The sequence below is a fragment of the Anomaloglossus baeobatrachus genome, chromosome 3 (genome assembly GCF_048569485.1).
Source record: "Anomaloglossus baeobatrachus isolate aAnoBae1 chromosome 3, aAnoBae1.hap1, whole genome shotgun sequence".
In the NCBI taxonomy this organism is placed as follows: domain Eukaryota; kingdom Metazoa; phylum Chordata; class Amphibia; order Anura; family Aromobatidae; genus Anomaloglossus; species Anomaloglossus baeobatrachus.
In genome coordinates this window covers 7,854,614-7,879,162 of record NC_134355.1, presented here as the reverse complement: position 1 = coordinate 7,879,162, position 24,549 = coordinate 7,854,614, and the positions used below count along the sequence as shown (strand labels likewise).

At 52.8% G+C, this 24,549-nt stretch overlaps 1 protein-coding gene across 1 annotated transcript in view; it reads right to left on the bottom strand.

Moving 5' to 3' along the window:
• CMTR1 (cap methyltransferase 1) overlaps window positions 1-24,549 on the bottom strand; it is a 93,219-nt gene that overhangs the window by 30,009 nt on the left and 38,661 nt on the right. Inside the window, 1 exon segment of the mRNA XM_075338976.1 lies at window positions 16,373-16,552. Within this exon segment, the coding sequence (XP_075195091.1) occupies window positions 16,373-16,552 (180 nt within the window).

Below are 24,549 nucleotides of genomic sequence, written 5' to 3'. Positions count from 1 at the left end.
CTGGGTCTCCCAATAGAGCGCCGAAGAAATGGAATTTCTCCTGCTGGGCAGCTGCCTCCTCTGCTGAAGGGGCTGGGGGAGAAATATCCAACAGCCTATTGATGGCCGCTATAAGGTCATTTACCATGGCGTCACCATCTGGCGTATCCAAATTGAGTGCGGTGTCAGGGCTAGACTCCTGATCACCCACCTCTGTCTCATCATATAGAGACCCTTCTCGCTGAGACCCTGACCCGCGTGATGACGTGGAGGGTCTCTCCCAGCGAGTTCGCTTAGGCTGCCTGGGACTGTCATCAGAGTCAGAGCCCTCAGCCAGTGATGCCTGGGACCCCCGTGAAGTACGGATTAGTTCCAACTGAGGGGGACCGGGAAACATAGGGACAGTAGTGTCCATGGTCTGAGCAACTGGCCTGGACTGCAAGGTCTCCAGGATTTTTGTCATAGTCACAGACATTTTATCAGCAAAGACTGCAAATTCTGTCCCCGTCACCGGGGCAGGGTTCACAGGCGTCTCTGCCTGGGCTACCATCACCATAGACTCTGGCTGACGAAGTGCCACCGGGACTGAACATTGCACGCAATGAGAGTCGTTGGAGCCTGCTGGTAGATTAGCCCCACATGCTGTACAAACAGTGTATACAGCCCGTGCCTTGGCACCCTTGCGTTTTGTGGATGACATGTTGTTGTCTTCCCAGAGCAATATAGGGTATACAGCCAAGAAGCGACCGTACAGTGCAGTATATATCTAAAGATATCTGGTACAGGAAAAAGTACACCAATACACACTGTGGCACAAGAGGGGCCAGCACTAAAGTGCTGCTTACCGCCCGCTAAACGCGGGTGTGTGGTCCAGAAATCCCTAGTCTTGGGTCTCCCAGAGCCTGTGTCCGTCCTCCAGCCAGAACTGCATGCAGGAATGGCTGCCGGCGTCCTGTGGAGGGGGGGGCGGGCCCTGGGCGTGCCAGACTAAAAGCGGGAAACCTGTGTCCCACTGTGCCAAGTGAGAGGGCTGGAGCATGTAAATAAGGCTCCAGCCCTCGGCGCTGAGTAAACGTACAGCGTCTCTCCCCTTCCCTGATTGACAGGGAGGGGGCGGGAACGAAGCGGAGCTAGGCCGCAAAAGCCGGGGACTAAATTTATAAGCGCCGCCGCCGTAAAAGCGCGGTCGGCGCCAAGTCCCCGGCGCACTACAAGTCCCAGCCGCGCCGCCGCTCCGAGAGTGGCCGGCGCGGTAGTTCCCTTACATGAAGTCACACAGCAAAGCTGCTGTGACTCAAACCCCAGCGTTACTGTCCCCGGCGCACTAACACACCCAGCAAGTCTGGTGTGTGCGTGCCCGCCTGAACGGGGACACAGAGTACCTGAAAGTTGCAGGGCCTTGTCCCTGAATGGTACACAGCTCCTTATCCATCAGGTTCAATGGGTCTGTGGATGGAGCCCGGCCTCAGGGCTTGGGGGCCGGTAAGATCCCACTTCCACAGAGCCCCTCAGGGGGATGGGGAAGGAAAGCAGCATGTGGGCTCCAGCCTCCGTACCAGCAATAGGTACCTCAACCTTACGAACCACAAGTGGGGTAAGAAGGGAGCATGCTGGGGGCCGTATATGGGCCCTCTTTTCTTCCATCCGACATAGTCAGCAGCTACTGCTGACTAAACAGTGGAGCTATGCGTGGATGTCTGACCTCCTTCGCACAAAGCAGAAAACTGGTGAGCCAGTGATCCCACTGGGGGTGTATAGCCAGAAGGGGAGGGGCCTTACACTTTTTAGTGTAATTGCTTTGTGTGGCCTCCGGAGGCAGTGCTATACACCCAATCGTCTGGGTCTCCCAATGGAGCGCCGAAGAAGAAGGGAATTTTGTTACTTACCGTAAATTCCTTTTCTTCTAGCTCCTATTGGGAGACCCAGACGATTGGGTGTATAGCTACTGCCTCCGGAGGCCACACAAAGCATTACACTAAAAAGTGTAAGGCCCCTCCCCTTCTGGCTATACACCCCCAGTGGGATCACTGGCTCACCAGTTTTAGTGCAAAAGCAAGAAGGAGGAAAGCCAATAACTTGGTTAAACAAATTCACTCCGAGTAACATCGGAGAACTGAAAAACCGTTCAACATGAACAACATGTGTACCCGAAAAAAACCAAAAATCCCGAAGGACAACAGGGCGGGTGCTGGGTCTCCCAATAGGAGCTAGAAGAAAAGGAATTTACGGTAAGTAACAAAATTCCCTTCTTCTTCGGCGCTCCATTGGGAGACCCAGACGATTGGGACGTCCAAAAGCTGTCCCTGGGTGGGTAAAGAAATACCTTATGTTAGAGCTGCGAAGACAGCCCTCCCCTACGGGGAGGCAACTGCCGCCTGCAAGACTCTTCTACCTAGGCTGGCGTCCGCCGAAGCATAGGTATGCACCTGATAATGTTTGGTGAAAGTGTGCAGACTCGACCAGGTAACTGTCTGGCACACCTGTTGAGCCGTAGCCTGGTGTCGCAATGCCCAGGACGCACCCACGGCTCTGGTAGAATGGGCCTTCAGCCCTGATGGAACCGGAAGCCCAGCAGAACGGTAGGCTTCAAGAATTGGTTCTTTGATCCATCGAGCCAGGGTGGCTTTGGAAGCCTGCGACCCTTTGCGCTTACCAGCGACAAGGACAAAGAGTGCATCGGAGCGGCGCAGAGGCGCCGTGCGGGAAATGTAGATTCTGAGTGCTCTCACCAGATCTAACAAATGTAAATTCTTCTCATACCGATGAACTGCATGAGGACAAAAAGAAGGCAAAGAGATATCCTGATTAAGATGAAAAGAGGATACCACCTTCGGGAGAAACTCCTGAATGGGGCGCAGCACTACCTTGTCCTGGTGGAAGACCAGGAAAGGAGCCTTGGATGACAGCGCTGCTAGCTCAGACACTCTACGAAGAGATGTGATCGCTACCAGAAAAGCCACTTTCTGTGATAGTCTAGAAAGTGAAACCTCCCTCAGAGGCTCGAAGGGCGGCTTCTGGAGGGCAACTAGTACCCTGTTCAGATCCCATGGATCTAACGGCCGCTTGTACGGGGGTACAATATGACAAACCCCCTGCCGGAACGTGCGCACCTTAGGAAGTCGTGCTAGACGCTTTTGAAAAAAGACGGATAGCGCCGAGACTTGCCCTTTAAGGGAGCCGAGCGACAAACCTTTTTCTAACCCAGATTGCAGGAAAGAAAGAAAGGTAGGCAATGCAAAAGGCCAGGGAGACACTCCCTGAGCAGAGCACCAGGATAAGAATATGCTCCACGTTCTGTGGTAGATCTTAGCGGACGTGGGCTTCCTAGCCTGTCTCATGGTGGCAACGACCCCTTGGGATAATCCTGAAGACCCTAGGATCCAGGACTCAATGGCCACACAGTCAGGTTCAAGGCCGCAGAATTCCGATGGAAAAACGGCCCTTGGGACAGTAAGTCTGGTCGGTCTGGTAGTGCCGACGGTTGGCCGACCGTGAGATGCCACAGATCCGGATACCACGCCCTCCTTGGCCAGTCTGGGGCGACGAGTATGACGCGGCTGCAGTCGGATCTGATCTTGCGTAGCACTCTGGGCAAGAGTGCCAGAGGTGGAAACACATAAGGGAGCCGGAACTGCGACCAATCTTGCACTAAGGCGTCTGCCGCCAGAGCTCTGTGATCGCGAGACCGTGCTATGAAGGTTGGGACCTTGTTGTTGTGCCTGGACGCCATTAGGTCGACGTCCGGCCTTCCCCAGCGGCTACAGATTTCCTGAAACACGTCCGGGTGAAGGGACCATTCCCCTGCGTCCATGCCCTGGCGGCTGAGGAAGTCTGCTTCCCAGTTTTCTACGCCGGGGATGTGAACTGCGGATACGGTGGAGGCCGTGGCTTCCACCCACATCAGAATCCGCCGGACTTCCTGGAAGGCTTGCCGACTGCGTGTCCCTCCTTGGTGATTGATGTATGCCACCGCTGTGGAGTTGTCCGACTGAATTCGGATCTGCTTTCCTTCCAGCCACTGCTGGAAGGCTAGTAGGGCAAGATACACTGCTCTGATTTCCAGAACATGGATCTGAAGGGTGGACTCCTGCTGAGTCCACGTACCCTGAGCCCTGTGGTGGAGAAAAACTGCTCCCCACCCTGACAGACTCGCGTCTGTCGTGACTACCGCCCAAGACGGTGGTAGGAAGCATCTTCCCTGTGATAATGAGGTGGGAAGAAGCCACCATTGCAGAGAGTCCTTCTGTGAAAAGGATACTTTCCTGTTCAGGGATGTTGACTTCCCGTCCCATTGGCGGAGAATGTCCCAATAAGAGGACGCAGATGAAACTGCGCAAACGGAACCGCCTCCATTGCCGCCACCAACTTCCCGAGGAAGTGCATGAGGCGTCTTAAGGAGTGCGACTGACCTTGACGGAGAGTCTGCACCCCAGTCTGTAGTGACCGCTGCTTGTCCAGCGGAAGCTTCACTAGCGCTGAGAGGGTATGAAACACCATGCCAAGATACGTTAGTGATTGGGTCGGTGACAGGTTTGACTTTGAGAAGTCGATGATCCACCCGAACGTCTGGAGAGTCTCCAGCGCAACATTCAGGCTGAGTTGGCATGCCTCTTGAGAGGGTGCCTTGACAAGTAGATCGTCCAAGTAAGGGATCACAGAGTGTCCCTGTGAGTGCAAGACTGCTACCACTGCCGCCATGACCTTGGTGAACACCAGTGGGGCTGTCGCCAGACCGAATGGCAGAGCTACGAACTGAAGATGGTCGTCTCCCATCACGAAACGTAGAAAACATTGGTGCTCTGTAGCAATCGGCACGTGGAGATAAGCATCTTTGATGTCTATTGATGCTAGGAAATATCCTTGAGACATTGAGGCAATGACGGAGCGGAGGGTTTCATCCGGAACCGCCTGGCCTCCACGTGTTTGTTGAGCAGTTTTAGGTCCAGAACGGAACGGAAAGAGCCATCCTTTTTTGGCACCACAACCAGATTGGAGGAAAACCGTGTCTTGTTCCTGAAGAGGAACAGGGATTACCACTCCTTCTGCCTGCAGAAGAGCATCGGCTCGGTGGGGAGGTGGGGACGTTCTGAAGAATCGAGTCGGAGGACGAGAACAGAACCCTGTCCTGTGCACGTGGGCACAATGTCCCTCACCCACCGGTCTGTGACCTGTGGCAGCGAAATGTCGCAAAGGCGAGCGAGTCTGCCATCAACCGCGGATGCGGAGAGATGAGAGAGCTGAGAGTCATGAGGAGACCGCCTTGGTAGCGGTTCCTCCGGCTGCCTTCCTTGGGCGTGATTGAGCCCCCGGAAACTGAGCCCCTCTGAGGCTTTTCAGCTCTTTTGGACGAGGACAATTGGGACCTGCCCGAGCTTGGGAAGGACCGAAACCTCGACTGTCCTTCCAGGACAGCATTAATAGGGTAAGTCGCAATGCAGACATTGCGAGGTTACGGACGCCCCTGCGGCACAAATGTACATATGCTCAAGACCAGCTGTGCAAGAACAGCTGAAAAGCTTAGGGTGCCCATACGGCTGTAAATGCCGGAGCAACCGACACGCCGATAGCCTCAAAGACAGATTTCAACCAGAGTCCATCTGTCTGGCATCTTTAAGTGAAGTCCCATCTCCACTGCAACTATAGCTCTAGCCGCAAGCCTGGAGATTGGAGAATCCACCTTTGGACCCTGGGTCCCACGCTTGACCACGTCAGGGGGAAAAGGATAACGTGTATCCTTAATACGTTTGGAGAAAACGCTTATCTGGTAAGCGTGGTGTTCCTGGACTGCTTCTCTGAAGTCAGCGTGGCCAGAAAAATACTCAATCTACGTTTGAGCTACTGAAATGGGACTTCTCCTGCTGTGAAGCTGACTCCTCCGCTGGGGGAGCTGAGGGAGAAAGATCCAACATTCCATTGATGGACGCTATAGGATCATTCCTTATGGCGTCACCATCCGGTGTATCCGGATTGAGAGCGTTGTCAGGATCAAAGTCCTGATGAGCTACGTCTGCCTCATCATACAGAGAGCCTCCTGGGACCCCCCCCGGAGCACCGATTTTATTCCCAATGAGGGTGGCCAGGGAGCAATGATCCAGATTGCCCATGGCCTGTCCGGACTGCAAGTCTCTATCCCATTGCAACTCCATCCCTGTCCTTGGACAGGGTTGACAGGTGGTTCCTTTGGCCACGTCTAGTAGAGACCCCGGCTGACCAAGTGCTCCAGGGGAGCATTGCACACAATGGGGTTCAGTGCCGTGGAACAGTATCACATGCAGTAAAAACAGCATCGAAAGCCTGAGTTGCTTATATGCTGCTGCCGACTAGCCATCTAGGACATAGCCAAGAATGGCGACCGTACAATGCAATGTATAGCATACAAGCATAAAGTACAATGAACACTGCAGCACATGCAATACAAGCAGCATAGAAAGCCTGTGCCTTGGCACCCCTGCTTTTCTGCTGCTGTAGACTAGCCATCTAGGGGAATATAGCCCAGAATATCGACCATACAGTGCAATGTATAGCATACAAGCATAAGTACAAATGAACACTGCAACCCCTGCAATACAAGCAGCATAGAAAAAACCTGTGCATCAGCACCCCTGCTTTTCTGCTGCTGTAGTCTAGTCATTCTAGGCGAAAATAGCCCAGACTAGCGACCGTACAGTGCAGTGTATAGCATACAAGCATAAATACACATGAACACTTCAGTACGTGCAATACAAGCAGCATAGAAAGCCTGTGCCTTAGCACCCCTGCTTTCCTGCTGCTGATGTGTCGCCATCTAAGAGGGCATATAGCCAAAAATAGCGACCTATGCAGTGTAAGCATAAAAGAAGGGAATTTTGTTACTTACCGTAAATTCCTTTTCTTCTAGCTCTTATTGGGAGACCCAGACGATTGGGGTATAGCTACTGCCCTCTGGAGGCCACACAAAGCACTACACTAAAAGTGCAAGGCCCCTCCCTCTCTGGCTATACCCCCCCGTGGTATCACGGGTACTCCAGTTTTAGTGCCAAAGCAAGAAGGAGGAAGCCAACAACTGGTTTAAACAAATTAACTCCGAGTAACATCGGAGAACTGAAAAACCGTTCAACATGAACAACATGTGTACCCGCAAACAGCAAAAAACAATCCCGAAGGACAACAGGGCGGGTGCTGGGTCTCCCAATAAGAGCTAGAAGAAAAGGAATTTACGGTAAGTAACAAAATTCCCTTCTTCTTCAGCGCTCTATTGGGAGACCCAGACGATTGGGACGTCCAAAAGCTGTCCCTGGGTGGGTAAAGAAATACCTCATGTTAGAGCTGCAAAACAGCCCCCCCCTACGGGGATGTCACTGCCGCCTGCAGGACTCTTCTACCTAAGCTGGCATCCGCCGAAGCATAGGTATGCACCTGATAATGCTTGGTGAACGTGTGCAGACTCGACCAGGTAGCTGCCTGGCACACCTGTTGAGCCGAAGCCTGGTGCCGTAATGCCCAGGACGCACCTACGGCTCTGGTTGAGTGGGCTTTTAGCCCTGAAGGAACCGGAAGCCCAGCAGAACGGTAGGCCTCTATAATTGGTTCTTTGATCCATCGAGCCAAGGTGGCTTTAGAAGCCTGCAACCCCTTGCGCGGACCGGCGACAAGGACAAAAAGTGCATCGGAACGGCGCATGGGCGCCGTGCGGGAAATGTAGATCCTGAGTGCTCTCACCAGATCTAGCAAACGCAAGTCCCTTTCATACCGGTGAACCGGATGAGGATAAAAGGAAGGCAATGATATATCCTGATTAAGATGAAACGAGGATACGACCTTAGGGAGAAACTCCGGAATGGGGCGCAGCACAACCTTGTCCTGGTGGAACACCAAGAAGGGAGCCTTGGATGACAGAGCAGCCAGCTCAGACACTCGCCGAAGCGATGTGATCGCAACAAGAAACGCCACTTTCTGTGACAGGCGAGAAAAAGAAACTTCTTTGAGAGGCTCGAAGGGCGGCTTCTGGAGAGCCACTAGTACCCTGTTCAGATCCCATGGATCCAACGGCCGCTTGTACGGGGGCACAATATGACAGACCCCCTGCAGGAACGTGCGCACCTTAGGAAGACGTGCTAGACGCTTCTGAAAAAACACGGATAGTGCCGAGACTTGCCCTTTAAGGGAGCCGAGCGACAAGCCCTTTTCCAACCCTGATTGCAGGAAAGATAGAAAAGTGGGCAATGCAAATGGCCAGGGAGACACTCCCTGAGCAGAGCACCAGGTTAAGAAAATCTTCCACGTTCTGTGGTAGATCTTAGCAGACGTTGACTTCCTAGCTTGTCTCATTGTGGCTACCACTCCCTGGGATAATCCTGTTGACGATAGGATCCAGGACTCAATGGCCACACAGTCAGGTTCAGGGCCGCAGAATTCTGATGGAAAAACGGCCCTTGAGACAGCAGGTCTGGACGGTCTGGAAGCGACCACGGTCGGCCGACCGTGAGATGCCACAGATCCGGATACCACGATCTCCTCGGCCAGTCTGGGGCGACGAGTATGATGCGGCTGCAATCGGATCTGATCTTGCGTAGTACTCTGGGCAAGAGTGCCAAAGGCGGGAATACATATGGGAGGCGGAAGTGCGACCAATCTTGCACCAAGGCGTCTGCCGCCAGCGCTCTTTGATCTCGCGACCGCGCCATGAATGCCGGGACCTTGTTGTTGTGCCGAGACGCCATTAGGTCGACGTCCGGCACTCCCCATCGGCGACAGATTTCCTGAAACACGTCCGGGTGAAGGGACCATTCCCCTGCGTCCATGCCCTGGCGACTGAGGAAGTCTGCTTCCCAGTTTTCTACGCCCGGGATGTGAACCGCGGATATGGTGGATGCTGTGTCCTCCACCCAATTCAGAATGCGCCGGACTTCCTGAAAGGCTTGCCGGCTGCGCGTCCCTCCTTGGTGGTTGATGTATGCCACCGCTGTGGAGTTGTCCGATTGGATTCGGATCTGCTTTCCTTCCAGCCACTGTTGGAAGGCCAGTAGGGCAAGATACACTGCCCTGATTTCCAGAACATTGATCTGAAGGGTGGACTCCTGCTGAGTCCACGTCCCCTGAGCCCTGTGGTGTAGAAACACTGCTCCCCACCCCGACAGACTCGCATCTGTCGTGACTACTGCCCAGGATGGGGGCAGGAAGGATCTTCCCTGAGACAATGAGGTGGGAAGGAGCCACCATTGCAGAGAGTCCTTGGCCGTCTGGGAAAGAGAGACTTTCCTGTCTAGGGAAGTCGTCTTCCCGTCCCATTGGCGGAGAATGTCCCATTGAAGTGGACGCAGATGAAACTGCGCAAAGGGAACTGCTTCCATGGCTGCCACCATCTTCCCTAGGAAGTGCATGAGGCGCCGTAAGGGGTGCGACTGGCCCTGAAGGAGCGATTGCACCCCTGTCTGTAGGGACCGCTGCTTGTTTAGCGGAAGCTTCACTCTCGCTGCTCGAGTATGAAACTCCATGCCAAGATACGTTAGTGACTGTGTCGGTGACAGATTTGACTTTGGAAAGTTGATGATCCATCCAAAAGTCTGGAGAGTCTCCAGCGTAGCCTGTAGACTCAGTTGGCATGCCTCTTGAGAGGGTGCCTTGACAAGTAGATCGTCTAGGTAAGGGATCACCGAGTGTCCCTGAGAGTGCAAGACTGCTACCACCGCCGCCATGACCTTGGTGAAGACCCGTGGGGCTGTCGCCAGACCAAATGGCAGAGCTACGAACTGAAAATGGTCGTCTCCTATCACAAAACGTAGAAAACGTTGATGTTCTGTAGCAATTGGCACGTGGAGATAAGCATCCTTGATGTCTATTGAGGCAAGGAAGTCTCCTTGAGACATTGAGGCAATGACAGAACGGAGGGTTTCCATCCGGAACCTCCTGGCGTGCACATGTTTGTTGAGCAGTTTTAGGTCCAGAACAGGACGGAATGAGCCGTCCTTTTTTGGCACCACAAAGAGATTGAAGTAAAACCCTCTCCCTTGTTCCTGAAACGGTACAGGAACCACTACTCCCTCCGCTCTTAGGGAGTCCACCGCCTGCAGCAGGACATCTACACGGTCTGAGTGTGGGGAGGTTCTGAAGAACCGAGCTGGAGGACGAGAACTGAACTCGATTCTGTACCCGCGCGACAAAATGTCCGTCACCCACCGGTCTTTGACCTGTGACATCCAAGTGTCGTAAAAGCGGGAGAGCCTGCCCCCGACCGGAGATGCGGAGGGAGGGGACTGGAAGTCATGAGGTAGCCGCTTTGGAAGCGGTTCCTCCATTTGCTTTCTTGGGGCGTGAATGAGCCCTCCAGGAATCTGAGTTTCTTTGCGTCCTCTGAGTCCCTTTGGACGAGGAGAATTGTGTTTTGCCCGAACCTCGAAAGGACTGAAACTTCTGCTGCCACTTTCTCTGCTGAGGTTTGCTTGATCTGGGCTGGGGTAAAGAGGAGTCTTTACCCTTGGACTGTTTAATGATGTCAGCCAATGGCTCGCCAAACAGTCTTTCTCTAGACAAAGGCAAGCTGGTTAAACATTTTTTGGAACCAGCATCTGCTTTCCAGTCCTTTAACCACAATGCCCTGCGCAAAACTACCGAATTGGCGGACGCCATTGAGGTGCGGCTGGTAGATTCTAGGACCGCATTGATAGCGTAAGACGCAAACGCGGACATCTGCGAGGTAAGGGACGCCACTTGCGGCACCGCTGGATGTAAGATAGCATCCACTTTCGCTAAACCAGCTGAAATAGCTTGTAGCGCCCATACGGCTGCGAATGCTGGAGCAAACGACGCGCCGATAGCTTCATAGACAGATTTTAACCAAAGGTCCATCTGTCTGTCATTGGCATCCTTAAGTGAAGCGCCATCCTCCACTGCAACTATGGATCTAGCTGCAAGTTTGGAAATCGGGGGATCCACCTTTGGACACTGGGTCCAGCGCTTGACCACCTCAGGGGGGAAAGGATAACGTGTATCCTTAGAACGTTTAGAGAAACGCTTTTCTGGATGAGCATCGTGTTTCTGGATTGATTCTCTGAAGTCAGAGTGATCCAACAGAGCACTTAATTTACGCTTGGGATAGAGGAAACGAAATTTCTCCTGCTCTGCCGCTGCCTCTTCTGCTGAAGGGGTTGGGGGAGAAATATCTAACAGCCTATTGATGGCTGAGATAAGATCGTTTACCATGGCGTCCCCATCCGGGGTATCCAGATTGAGAGGGGTTCCAGGATTCGACTCCTGATCACTCTCTTCAGACACATCACAGGGAGACTGATTGCGCTGAGACCCTGAGCAGTGTGATGACGTTGAGGGTCTTTCCCAGCGAGCCCGCTTGGGGTGGCTGGGGCAATCATCTGAGTCATCATACTCATCCTGAGAGGCCGGGGACCCCCTTGCAGTCTGGATTAAATCCAACTGCGGAGGGTTAGAGGACATAGACCTCGCCGTGTCCATAGACTGAGCCCCAGGCATGGATTGCAAAGTTTCCAGGATTTTTGCCATAGTCACCGACATATTAACCGCAAAAACTGCAAAGTCTGACCCTGACACCGGGGCAGGACTTACAGGCGTCTCAGCCTGGGTCACTATCTCTCCTGACTCCGGCTGGCGAAGCAGCACCGGATCTGAGCATTGCACACAATGGGGGTCTTTGGAACCTGCTGGTAGAGCAGTCCCACAAGCAGCACACACAGTGCACACAGCCCTAGCCTTGGCAGCTTTGCGTCTTGTGGATGACATGCTGCTGCTTCCTCAGAGCGATCTGGGGTATTCAGCCAGGAAGCGACCTCACAGTGCAATAAATCAATAAATAACTATGTCCAGTGACACAATACACTAACATACACTGAGGCACTAGAGGGGCCAGCTGAAAAGCCGCTTACCGCCCGCTAAAGAGCGGGTGTGTGGTCTTCCAAAGCCCCTCAGTCTAGGTCTCCCAGAGCCTTGCGTCCTTCTTCCAGCCAGCCATGCATGTAATGGCTGCCGGCGTCCTGAGGGAAGAAGGGGGGCGGGCCCTGGGCGTTCCTGACCAAGAGCGGGAAGCCTGCTTCCCTCTGTGCCTAGTGAGAGGGCTGGAGCATGTAAATCAGGCTCCAGCCCTCCTCGCTGCCGTGAAACAGCGTCTCTCCCCTACCCTGATTGACAGGGTGGGGGCGGGAACGATCGGAGCTGCCGGCGTCCTAGGCCCAAAAGCCGGGGACTAGAGTTATAAACGCCGCCGCCGTAAAAGCGCGGTCGGCGTATCCCCGGCGCACCACAAGTCACAGCAGCGCCGCCCGGTCCAGTGAGGGTCGGCGCTGCGTTCCCAGAACACAAAGTCCCCCAGATGACTGTAGGAACACCAGCTCAGTGTACGGTCCCCGGCGCACTACAACACCCAGCCAGCCCGGAGTGTGTCTGTGCCTGCCGGGGACACAGAGTACCTGTAAGATGCAGGGCCCGGTCCCTGATGGTACTCCTGCTCCGTATCCATCAGGTTCTGATGGGTCTGTGGATGGAGCCCGGCGACAGAGCTTTGAGGCCGGCAGGATCCCACTTCCACAGAACCCCCAAGGGGATGTGGAAGGAAAAACAGCATGTCAGGCTCCAGCCCTGTACCAGCAATAGGTACCTCAACCTTACAACACCATCCAGGGGTGAGAAGGGAGCATGCTGGGAACACTATATGTGTCCTCTTTTCTTCCATCCGAACTAGTCAGCAGCTACTGCTGACTAAAATCTGTGGAGCTATGCATGGAATGTCTGACCTCCTTCGCACACAAAGCTAAAACTGGAGTACCCGTGATACCACGGGGGGGTATAGCCAGAGAGGGAGGGGCCTTGCACTTTTAGTGTAGTGCTTTGTGTGGCCTCCAGAGGGCAGTAGCTATACCCCAATCGTCTGGGTCTCCCAATAGAGCGCTGAAGAAATACAAATGGACAACTGCGGTATTTAGTTGGGTCAGCACTTCAGGTGCCGCTTACCGCCCGCCTATAAGCGGGTGTGTGGTCGCCCTAGTCCTGTGCCTGGTCGCCCAGAGTCCGATCTCTCAGCTCGGACTGCAGGAATGGCTGCCGGCGTCCTTCTCCCGCTCGTGTGAGTAGGGGCGGGCCGTGGGCGTGCCCCCAAGTCAGAGCGGGAAACCGGCGTCCCACAGTGTCCAGTGAGAGGGCTGGAGCATGTAAATAAGGCTCCAGCCCTCGGCGCTGCTGATTGTACAGCGTCTCTCCCCTACCCTGATTGACAGGGTGGGGGCGGGAACGAAGCGGAGCTAGGCCGCAAAAGCCGGGGACTGGATTTATAAGCGCCGCCGCCGTAAAAGCGCGGTCGGCGCTAAGTCCCCGGCGCACTACAAGTCCCAGCCGCGCCGCCGCTCCCGGAGCGTCCGGCGCGGTAGTTCCCCATACATAAAGTCACTCAGCTAGGCTGTAGTGACTGTAACCCTTTACTGTCCCCGGCGCACTAGCACACCCAGCAAGTCTGGAGTGTGCTGTGCCTGTGTGTACGGGGACACAGAGTACCTGAATGGTGCAGGGCCATGTCCCTGAACGGTACCCAGCTCCGTATCCAGCAGGTTCAATGGGTCTGTGGATGGAGCCCGGCCTCAGGGCTTTGGGGCCGGTAAGATCCCACTTCCTCAGAGCCCCTCAGGGGGATGTGGAAGGAAAACAGCATGTGGGCTCCAGCCGCCGTACCAGCAATAGGTACCTCAACCTTACAAACCACAAGCGGGGTGAGAAGGGAGCATGCTGGGGGCCCTATATGGGCCCTCTTTTCTTCCATCCGATATAGTCAGCAGCTACTGCTGACTAAACAGTGGAGCTATGCGTGGATGTCTGACCTCCTTCGCACAAAGCAGAAAACTGGTGAGCCAGTGATCCCACTGGGGGTGTATAGCCAGAAGGGGAGGGGCCTTACACTTTTTAGTGTAATGCTTTGTGTGGCCTCCGGAGGCAGTAGCTATACACCCAATCGTCTGGGTCTCCCAATGGAGCGCCGAAGAAATACATATTTTTGACTGTTCCTATGATGGGGCACACAACCCATCGGTCATATTATTCTATTATTTCCTATTAAATTGCTTTTTATTGTATAGGTTTCTCCACCGCTGTACAGCCCCATATCACTGGCCCCTTAATGCCGCAAAATTTGAGAGAATTCTGTCATTCCCTCCCGGACCGGCGCCGCTCCCCTATACACAATGTCAGGGGGCGGCTGACGGACTACACACCTCACAATTCAGTACAAGTGAAAAATACAAAATTATGAAAGGCTGCAGGCGATCATGGGCTGCAGCGGTCACTTGACTCTCAGGGGACGCAGTGCATAGAGTAGAGGAGCGGCGCCGGTCTTGGTGGCACTTGTGGACCTTCCTCATGGTGACAGCACCGAGGGGCTTTAATAATGGGTTATCCAGGAGTGGAAAAGTAAAAATTGCAGCAGACGTAGAGGCCCCCAGAGATTATTTTGGGGTCCGTCTGGTTTCTGTTTTGTATTTGTTTTTTCAGAACAGAACTAGATCCAGCAGCCGTCCCCTCCGCAGCTTCATTATGGGGGTAATTCTCACCGTCCACAGTCACAACCTCGGATCAGCCCGGTGTATAGAGCAGCGGCTGCTCCATCTACACCATGTGCCAAATTATTATGCAGATGATATTTGTCTCTGATTTTCCTGAATGCTCGGTGCAGAGGACCGTCCGTCTAATAACAGTAATCACCCGTTAGAGGATACATGGATTGTTATTGTAGGAACCTCCCGATGATACCAGTATAATCCTCCTGCTCCACATTATTAGGCACCGGAGAGATCTAAACATCTTATATGTTGTAAAGAAGTGAAGATGCTGCTTTGTGGAGTTTGCAGCATCAGGAGGTCCCATTCACTGAGATAAAAAGCTATTTAAATCCAAAACCTCCGAACAGACCTCGTTACATGTAACACAGGAGCCCTTCTTGGATGTCACCTTCATATTTCTTGCATCCATTGAACTTGTGAGTTTTTGGATTCTTTGCATGATGTCAGAATCGCCTCCCAGAGCTGCTGTTGTGATGTGAGCTGCCTCCCACCCTCATAGAGCTTTTGCTTGATGATACTCCAAAGGTTCTCTATAGGGTTGAGGTCAGGGGAAGATGAGTTTATCTCCTTTTCTGCCCATAGCAGCCAATGACACAGAGGTGTTCTTTGCAGCATGAGATGGGGCATTGTCACGCATGAAGATGACTTTGCTCCTGAAGGCACGTTTCTGATTTTTGTACCATGGAAGAAAGTTGTCAGACAGCAACTCTATATACTTTGCAGAGGTCATTTTCCGACCCTCAGGAACCCTAAAGGGGCCTACCAGATGCTTCCCATGATTCCGGCCCATAACATGACTCCTCCACCTCCTTGCTGACGTCGCAGCCTTGTTGGGACACGGTGGCCATCCACCAACCATCCACTGCTCCCTCCATCTTGACCATCCAGGGTTGCTCCACACTCAGCAGTAAACAAGACTGTTTGAACATTAGTCTTCATGTATGTCTGGGACCACTGCAACTGTTTCTGCTTGTGAGCACTGGTTAGGGGGTGGCCGAATAGTAGGTTTATGCACCACAGCAAGCCTCTGAAGGATCCTACACCTTGATGTTCGAGGGACTCCAGAGGCACCAGGAGCATCACATATCTGTTTGCTGGTGTGTAATGGCTTTTTAGCAGGTGCTCTCTTAATTCAATGGACTCGCCTGGCAGAAACCTTCCTCATTCTGCCTTTATCTGCACAAACACGTATGTGCTCAGAATCAGCCACAAATCTCTTCACAGCTCCTCATCACATCAGTGCAGAGCTGTCCCTGCACCACCTGCCCCTCATCACATCAGTGCAGAGCTGTCCCTGCACCGCCTGCTCCTCATCACATCAGTGCAGAGCTGTCCCTGCACCGCCTGCCCATCATCACATCAGTGCAGAGCTGTCCCTGCACCGCCTGCCCCTCATCACATCAGTGCAGAGCTGTCCCTGCACCGCCTGCTCCTCATCACATCAGTGCAGAGCTATCCCTGCACCACCTGCCCCTCATCACATCAGTGCAGAGCTGTCCTGCGCTGTCGCCTGCCCCTCATCACATCAGTGCAGAGCTGTCCTGCGCTGTCGCCTGCCCCTCATCACATCAGTGCAGAGCTGTCCTGTGCTGTCGCCTGCCCCTCATCACATCAGTGCAGAGCTGTCCTGTGCTGTCGCCTGCCCCTCATCACATCAGTGCAGAGCTGTCCTGTGCTGTCGCCTGCTCCTCATCACATCAGTGCAGAGCTGTCCTGCGCTGTCGCCTGCCCCTCATCACATCAGTGCAGAGCTGTCCTGTGCTGTCGCCTGCTCCTCATCACATCAGCGCAGGGAACTCTCTGTAGATTGGGGTTTTCAGGTTCTCCTGATTGGCATCCGTCCTCACCTCTCATTAGAGCGCACCATGTAGTCATAGAACTGCCGGTCCCCTCGCAGCACCTCCAGCGGCACCACCAGCGTCACGTCCTGCTCAGAGTTACGCAGCTGGTTCAGCCGCAGGTTGACGGTGAACAGGTAGTTACGTACGTCCTCCGAGCCCACCTTCAGACCCCGGCACACCACGTATCTACAGAGGGGCAAACATAAAACAGATGTGAGGGTGAGGGCACTACTGATCCCAGCAGTCACCACAAAGCCCAAATAAAGGAACCTGCAACTAAGAGAAAACCAGAGGCACAAAGGAAACTGCAGACGAATGTAATACAAAAAATCACAGGGAGAGGGCGCCAGATCCACACCCGAGGCAGAGCCCAAACTGCAACTACTACAGCCTGCAGAGGACAAATGTATCCGGAGACCAGGGAACCAGAGAAAGTGTCCACAGATCAACCAAATACACCTCCTACACCAGCAGAATAGTGAGTGCAGCTCTGGAGTATAATACAGGAGGTAACTCAGGATCAGTAATGTAATGTACACAGTGACTGCACCAGCAGAATAGTGAGTGCAGCTCTGGAGTATAATACAGGAGGTAACTCAGGATCAGTAATGTATGTACACAGTGACTGCACCAGCAGAATAGTGAGTGCAGCTCTGGAGTATAATACAGGAGGTAACTCAGGATCAGTAATATAATGTATGTACACAGTGACTGCACCAGCAGAATAGTGAGTGCAGCTCTGGAGTATAATACAGGATGTAACTCAGGATCAGTAATGTATGTACACAGTGACTGCACCAGCAGAATAGTGAGTGCAGCTCTGGAGTATAATACAGGATGTAACTCAGGATCAGTAATGTAATGTATGTACACAGTGACTGCACCAGCAGAATAGTGAGTGCAGCTCTGGAGTATAATACAGGATGTAACTCAGGATCAGTAATATAATGTATGTACACAGTGACTGCACCAGCAGAATAGTGAGTGCAGCTCTGGAGTATAATACAGGATGTAACTCAGGATCAGTAATGTATGTACACAGTGACTGCACCAGCAGAATAGTGAGTGCAGCTCTGGAGTATAATACAGGAGGTAACTCAGGATCAGTAATGTAATGTATGTACACAGTGACTGCACCAGCAGAATAGTGAGTGCAGCTATGGGGTATAATACAGGAGGTAACTCAGGATCAGTAATGTAATGTATGTACACAGTGACTGCACCAGCAGAATAGTGAGTGCAGCTATGGGGTATAATACAGGAGGTAACTCAGGATCAGGAATGTAATGTATGTACACAGGGACTGCACCAGCAGAATAGTGACTGCAGCTCTGGAGTATAATACAATATGTAACTCAGGATCAGTAATGCAATGTATGTACACAGTGACTGCACCAGCAGAATAGTGAGTGCAGCTCTGGAGTATAATACAGGATGTAACTCAGGATCAGTAATATAATGTATGTACACAGTGACTGCACCAGCAGAATAGTGAGTGCAGCTCTGGAGTATAATACAGGATGTAACTCAGGATCAGTAATATAATGTATGTACACAGTGACTGCACCAGCAGAATAGTGAGTGCAGCTCTGGAGTATAATACAGGATGTAACTCAGGATCAGTAATGTATGTACACAGTGACTGCACCAGCACAATAGTGAGTGCAGCTCTGGAGTAGAATACAGGATGTAACTCAGGATCAGTAATGTAATGTATGTACACAGTGACTGCACCAGCAGAATAGTGAGTGCAGCTCTGGAGTATAATACAGGATGTAACTCAGGATCAGTAATATAATGTATGTACACAGTGACTGCAGCAGCAGAATAGTGAGTGCAGCTCTGGAGTATAATATAGGATAAGAAAGAAGGGAATTTTGTTACTTACCGTAAATTCCTTTTCTTCTAGCTCCTATTGGGAGACCCAGACGATTGGGTGTATAGCACTGCCTCCGGAGGCCACACAAAGCAATTACACTAAAAAGTGTAAGGCCCCTCCCCTTCTGGCTATACACCCCCAGTGGGATCACTGGCTCACCAGTTTTAGTGCAAAAGCAAGAAGGAGGAAAGCCAATAACTGGTTTAAACAAATTCACTCCGAAGTAACGTCGGAGAACTGAAAAACCATTCAACATGAACAACATGTGTACCCGAAAAACCACCAAAAATCCCGAAGGAAACAGGGCGGGTGCTGGGTCTCCCAATAGGAGCTAGAAGAAAAGGAATTTACGGTAAGTAACAAAATTCCCTTCTTCTTCGGCGCTCCATTGGGAGACCCAGACGATTGGGACGTCCAAAAGCTGTCCCTGGGTGGGTAAAGAAATACCTCATGTTAGAGCTGCAAAGACAGCCCTCCCCTACGGGGAGGCAACTGCCGCCTGCAAGACTCTTCTACCTAGGCTGGCGTCCGCCGAAGCATAGGTATGCACCTGATAATGTTTGGTGAAAGTGTGCAGACTCGACCAGGTAGCTGCCTGGCACACCTGTTGAGCCGTAGCCTGGTGACGCAATGCCCAGGACGCACCCACGGCTCTGGTAGAGTGGGCCTTCAGCCCTGATGGAACCGGAAGCCCAGCAGAACGGTAGGCTTCAAGAATTGGTTCTTTGATCCATCGAGCCAGGGTGGCTTTGTAAGCCTGCGACCCCTTGCGCTGGCCAGCGACAAGGACAAAGAGTGCATCAGAGCGGCGCAGGGGCGCCGTGCGGGAAATGTAGATTCTGAGTGCTCTCACCAGATCTAACAAATGTAAATCCTTTTCATACCGGTGAACCGGATGAGGACAAAAAGAAGGTAAGGAGATATCCTGATTAATATGAAACGAGGATACTACCTTAGGGAGAAACTCCTGAATGGGGCGCAGCACTACCTTGTCCTGGTGGACCACCAGGAAGGGAGCCTTGGATGACAGCGCCGCTAGCTCAGACACTCTCCGAAGAGACGTGATCGCTACCAGAAAGGCCACTTTCCGTGATAGTCGAGAGAGTGAAACATCCGTCAGAGACTCGAAAGGCGGCTTCTGGAGAGCAACTAGTACCCTGTTCAGATCCCATGGATCTAACGGCCGCTCGTACGGGGGGACGATATGACCAAACCCCCTGCAGGAACGTGCGTACCTGCGGACGTCGTGCTAGACGCTTCTGAAAAAAACACCAATAGCGCCGAGACTTGCCCTTTAAGGGAGCCGAGCGACAAGCCCTTTTCCAACCCAGATTGCAGGAAGGAAAGAAAAGTAGGCAATGCCAATGGCCAGGGGGACACTCCTTGTACAGAGCACCAGTAAAAGAAAATCTTCCACTTCCGTGGTAGATCTTAGCAGACGTGGGTTTCATAGCCTGTCTCATGGTGGCAACGACCCCGTGGGATAATCCTGAGGACACTAGGATCTAGGACGCAATGGCCACACAGTAGGTTCAGGGCCGTAGAATTCAGATGGAAAACCGGCCCTTGGGACAGTAAGTCTGGCCGGTCTGGTAGTGCCCACGGTTGACCGACCGTGAGATGCCTGTCGCCAGAGCTCTTTGATCGTCATGAAAACCGGGACCTTGCTGTTGTGCCGATTCGTGAAACCCGTCCGGGTGCAGAGACCATTCTCCTGCGTCCACGCCCTGGTGACTGAGGAAGTCTGCTTCCCAGTTTTTTACGCCCGGGATGTGAACTGCGGATATGGTGTATGCTCTGTCTTCCACCCCTAGCAGAATCCGGCGGACTTCCTGGGAGGCTCGCCGACTGCGTAGTCCGCCTTGGTGGTTGATGTATGCCACCGCTGTGGATTGTCCGACTGAATTCGGATCTGTTTGCCTTCCAGCCACTGCAGGAAGTCTTGCAGGGCCATATGCACTGCCCAGAGCTCCAGACAATTGATCTGAAGAGTGGACTCCTCTGTAGAGAGTCCTTGATCGTCTGAGAAAGGGGAACGTTCCTGTGTAGGGACATCGACTTCCCCTCCCATTAGCGAAGAATGTTCTATTGAAGTGGACGCAGATGAAACTGCGTGAAAGGGACTGCCTCTGGATGAGGTGTCTCCTTGAAGGAGAGACTGCACCCCCGTCTGTAGTGACCGCTGTTTGTCCAGTGGAAGCTTCACCATCGCTGAGAGAGTGTGAAACCCCAAGCTAAGATATGCCAGCGATTGGGTTTAACTTTGAAAAGTTGAGGACCCACCCGAAACTCTGGGAAGTCTCCAGCGCCATGTTCAGGCTGTGTTGGCATGCCTCTTAAAAGAGTGCCTTGACAAGTAGATGGTCTAAGTAAGGGATCACAGGGTGACCCTGAGAGTGCGGGAGTGGTCCCACTGCTGCCATGAACTTGGTGAAAACCCGTGGGGCTGTCGCCAGACCGAAGGGTAGGGCTACGAACCGAAGATGCTCGTCTTCAATAACGAATCGTAGCAAACGCCGGTGCTCTGGAGCAATCGGCACGTGGAGATAAGCATCCTGATGTCTATTGATGCTAGGAAATCTCCTTGAGACATTGAGGCAATGACGGAGCGGAGGGATTCCATCCGGAACCGCCTGGTTTTCACGTGCTTGTTGAGCAGTTTAAGGTCCAGAACGGAACGGAAGGAGTCGTCCTATTTTGTCACCCCGACCAGATCGGAGTAAAAAGTGTCTCTTGTTCCTGAGGAGGAACCGGGATTACGACTCCTACTGCCTGCAGAAGAGCCTCGGCTCGGCCGGTGAGGAAGTTTTTGCGACAAACTGTCTCTCACCCACCGGCCATTGACCTGTGGCAGTTAAATGTCGCTAAAGCGGGGGAGTCTGCCACCGACCGCAGACGCGGAGAGAGAGGGCTGAAAGTCATGAGGAAACCGCCTTGGTAGCGGTTCCTCCGGCTGCCTTCTCCGGGCGTGATTGAGCCCGCCAGGAACCTGCGCCCCTCTGAGCCTTTTGAGTCCTGTTGGACGAGGGCAATTGGGACGTGCCCGAGCCTGGGAAGGACCGAAACCTCGACTGTCCCTTCTCCTGATGGGTCTTGTTTGATAGCTGGGGTAAGGAAGACTCCGTACCCTTGGACAGTTGAATGATTTAATCCAACCGCTCACGAAACAGTCTGTCACCAGATAAAGGCAATCTGGTTAAGCACTTTTGTGGAAGCAGCATCTGCTCCAATCCCTTAACACTAGGAGCGTAACAACACGGAGTTGGCGGACGCCACTGACGTACGGCTCGTAGAGTCCAGGACAGCATAAACAGCTTGAGTCGCAATGCCGACATTGCGAGGTGAAGGACGCTACTGCGGCCAAGATGTACATGTGACCGCGTCCCTCTGTGCAATACTAGCTGAAATAGCTTGGAGTGCCTCTATGGCTGCGAATGCCGGGGCAACCGACCCGCCGATAGGGCTATCTGTCTGTCAATGGCATCTTTAAGTGAAGTCCCATCTTCCACTGCAACTATAGATCTAGCCGCAAGCCTGGAGATTGGGGGATCCACCCTTGGAGCGCCTGAGCACGTCAGGGGGGAAGAGACAACGCGTATCTTCAATACGGTTGGAGAAAACGCTTATCGGGATAAGCGTGGTGTTCCTGGACTGCTTCTCTGGAGTCAGAGTGACCAGAAAAGTACTCAATATACGCTTGAGATACCGAAATAGGGATTTCTTCTGCTGTGAAGCTGACCCCTCCACTGGAGGAGTTGAGGGAGAAATACCCAACCTTCCATTGATGGACGCTATAAGATTATTCACTATAGCGTCACCATCCGGTGTATCCGGATTGAGAGCGGTCTCAGGATCAGAGTCCTGAACAGCTACGTCTGCCTCATCATATAGAGAGTACTGTGATGAAGTCGAGGGCTTTTCTTAGGGAGCTCGCTTAGGCCGTCTGGGACTGTCGTCCGTGTCAGAGCCTGCACCCTGGGATGCATGGGACCCTCCTGGAGCCATGATTTGTTTCGAAATCAGGGTGGCCAGGGGCATCGAATCAACATTGCCCAAGGTCTGTCTGGACTGCAAAGTCTGTAAGATGTTAAGCTGGTGTCACACATAACGACGACGACAACGACGTCGCTGCTACGTCACCATTTTCTGTGACGTTGCAGCGACGTCCCGTCGCTGTCGCTGTGTGTGACATCCAGCAACGACCTGGCCCCTGCTGTGAGGTCGCCGGTCGTTGCTGAATGTCCAGCTTCATTTTTTGGTCGTCACTCTCCCGCTGTGACACACACATCGCTGTGTGTGACAGCGAGAGAGCGACGAAATGAAGCGAGCAGGAGCCGGCACTGGCAGCTGCGGTAAGCTGTAACCAGCGTAAACATCGGGTAACCAAGGGAAGACCTTTCCCTGGTTACCCGATGTTTACGCTGGTTACCAGCCTCAGCTCTTGCTGCCAGTGCCGGCTCCTGCACTGTGACATGTGGCTGCAGTATGCATCGGGTAATTAACCCGATGTATACTGTAGCAAGGAGAGCAAGGAGCCAGCGCTAAGCAGTGCGCGCGGCTCCCTGCTCTCTGCACTGACATGTAGCTGCAGCACACATCGGGTTAATTAACCCGATGTGTGCTGCAGGAGAGCAAGGAGCCAGCGCTAAGCGCGGCTCCCTGCTCTCTGAACTGTGACATGTAGCTGCAGCACACATCGGGTTAATTAACCCGATGTGTGCTGCAGGAGAGCAAGGAGCCAGCGCTAAGCGCGGCTCCCTGCTCTCTGAACATGCAGCACAGCGACGTTATGATCGCTGCTTCTGCTGTGTTTGACAGCTAAGCAGCGATCATAACAGCGACTTACAAGGTCGCTGTTACGTCACCGAAAATGGTGACGTAACAGCGACGTCGTTGTCGCTGTCGTTTAGTGTGACACCAGCTTTAGTCATAGCCACAGACAATATATCAGCGGAAACTGCAACTCCGTCCCTGTCCCTGGACAGGGATCACAGGTGGTTCTTTTGGCCACCTGTAGCAGAGACCCCGTTGAGTAATTGCACACACTGGGGGTCCTGGAACAGTCGCATGCAGTACAAGCAGCATAGAAAGCCTGTGCCTTGGCACCCATGTTTTTTTTTTTTTTTTTTTTTGCTGTTGCTGTCTAGCCATCTAGGAGCATTAGCCAAGAATAGCGACCGTACAGTGCAATGTATAGCATACAAGCATGAAGTACAATAAACACTTCAGCACATGCAGTACAAGGAGCATAGAAAGCCTGTGCCTTGGCACCTTTGCTTTTCTGCTGCCGTTGTCTAGTTATTCAGGAGCATTAGCCAGGAAAAGCGACATACAGTGAATGTATAGCATACAAGCATGAAAATAACCACTGCAGCACATGCAATCCAAGCAGCATTGAAAGCTTGTGCCTTAGCACCCTTGCTTTTCTGCTGCTGTTGTCTAGTCATCAAGGAGCATTAGCCAAGAATAGCGACATGCAGTGAATGTACAAGCATGAAAGAAGGGAATTTTGTTACTTACCGTAAATTCCTTTTCTTCTAGCTCTTATTGGGAGACCCAGACGATTGGGGTATAGCTACTGCCCTCCGGAGGCCACACAAAGCACTACACTAAAAAGTGCAAGGCCCCTCCCCTTCTGGCTATACCCCCCCGTGGTATCACGGGTTCTCCAGTTTTAGTGCCAAAGCAAGAAGGAGGAAGCCAATAACTGGTTTAAACAAATTAACTCCGAATAACGTCGGAGAACTGAAAAACCGTTCAACATGAACAACATGTGTACCCGCAAACAACAAAAAAATCCCGAAGGACAACAGGGCGGGTGCTGGGTCTCCCAATAAGAGCTAGAAGAAAAGGAATTTACGGTAAGTAACAAAATTCCCTTCTTCTTCAGCGCTCTATTGGGAGACCCAGACGATTGGGACGTCCAAAAGCTGTCCCTGGGTGGGTAAAGAGATACCTCATGTTAGAGCTGCAAAACAGCCCTCCCCTACGGGGGTGTCACTGCCGCCTGCAGGACTCTTCTACCTAAGCTGGCATCCGCCGAAGCATAGGTATGCACCTGATAATGCTTGGTGAAAGTGTGCAGACTCGACCAGGTAGCCGCCTGGCACACTTGTTGAGCCGAAGCCTGGTGTCGTAATGCCCAGGACGCACCCACGGCTCTGGTTGAGTGGGCTTTTAGCCCTGAAGGAACCGGAAGCCCCGCAGAACGGTAAGCCTCTAGAATTGGTTCTTTGATCCATCGAGCCAGGGTGGCTTTAGAAGCCTGCAACCCCTTGCGCGGACCAGCGACAAGGACAAAAAG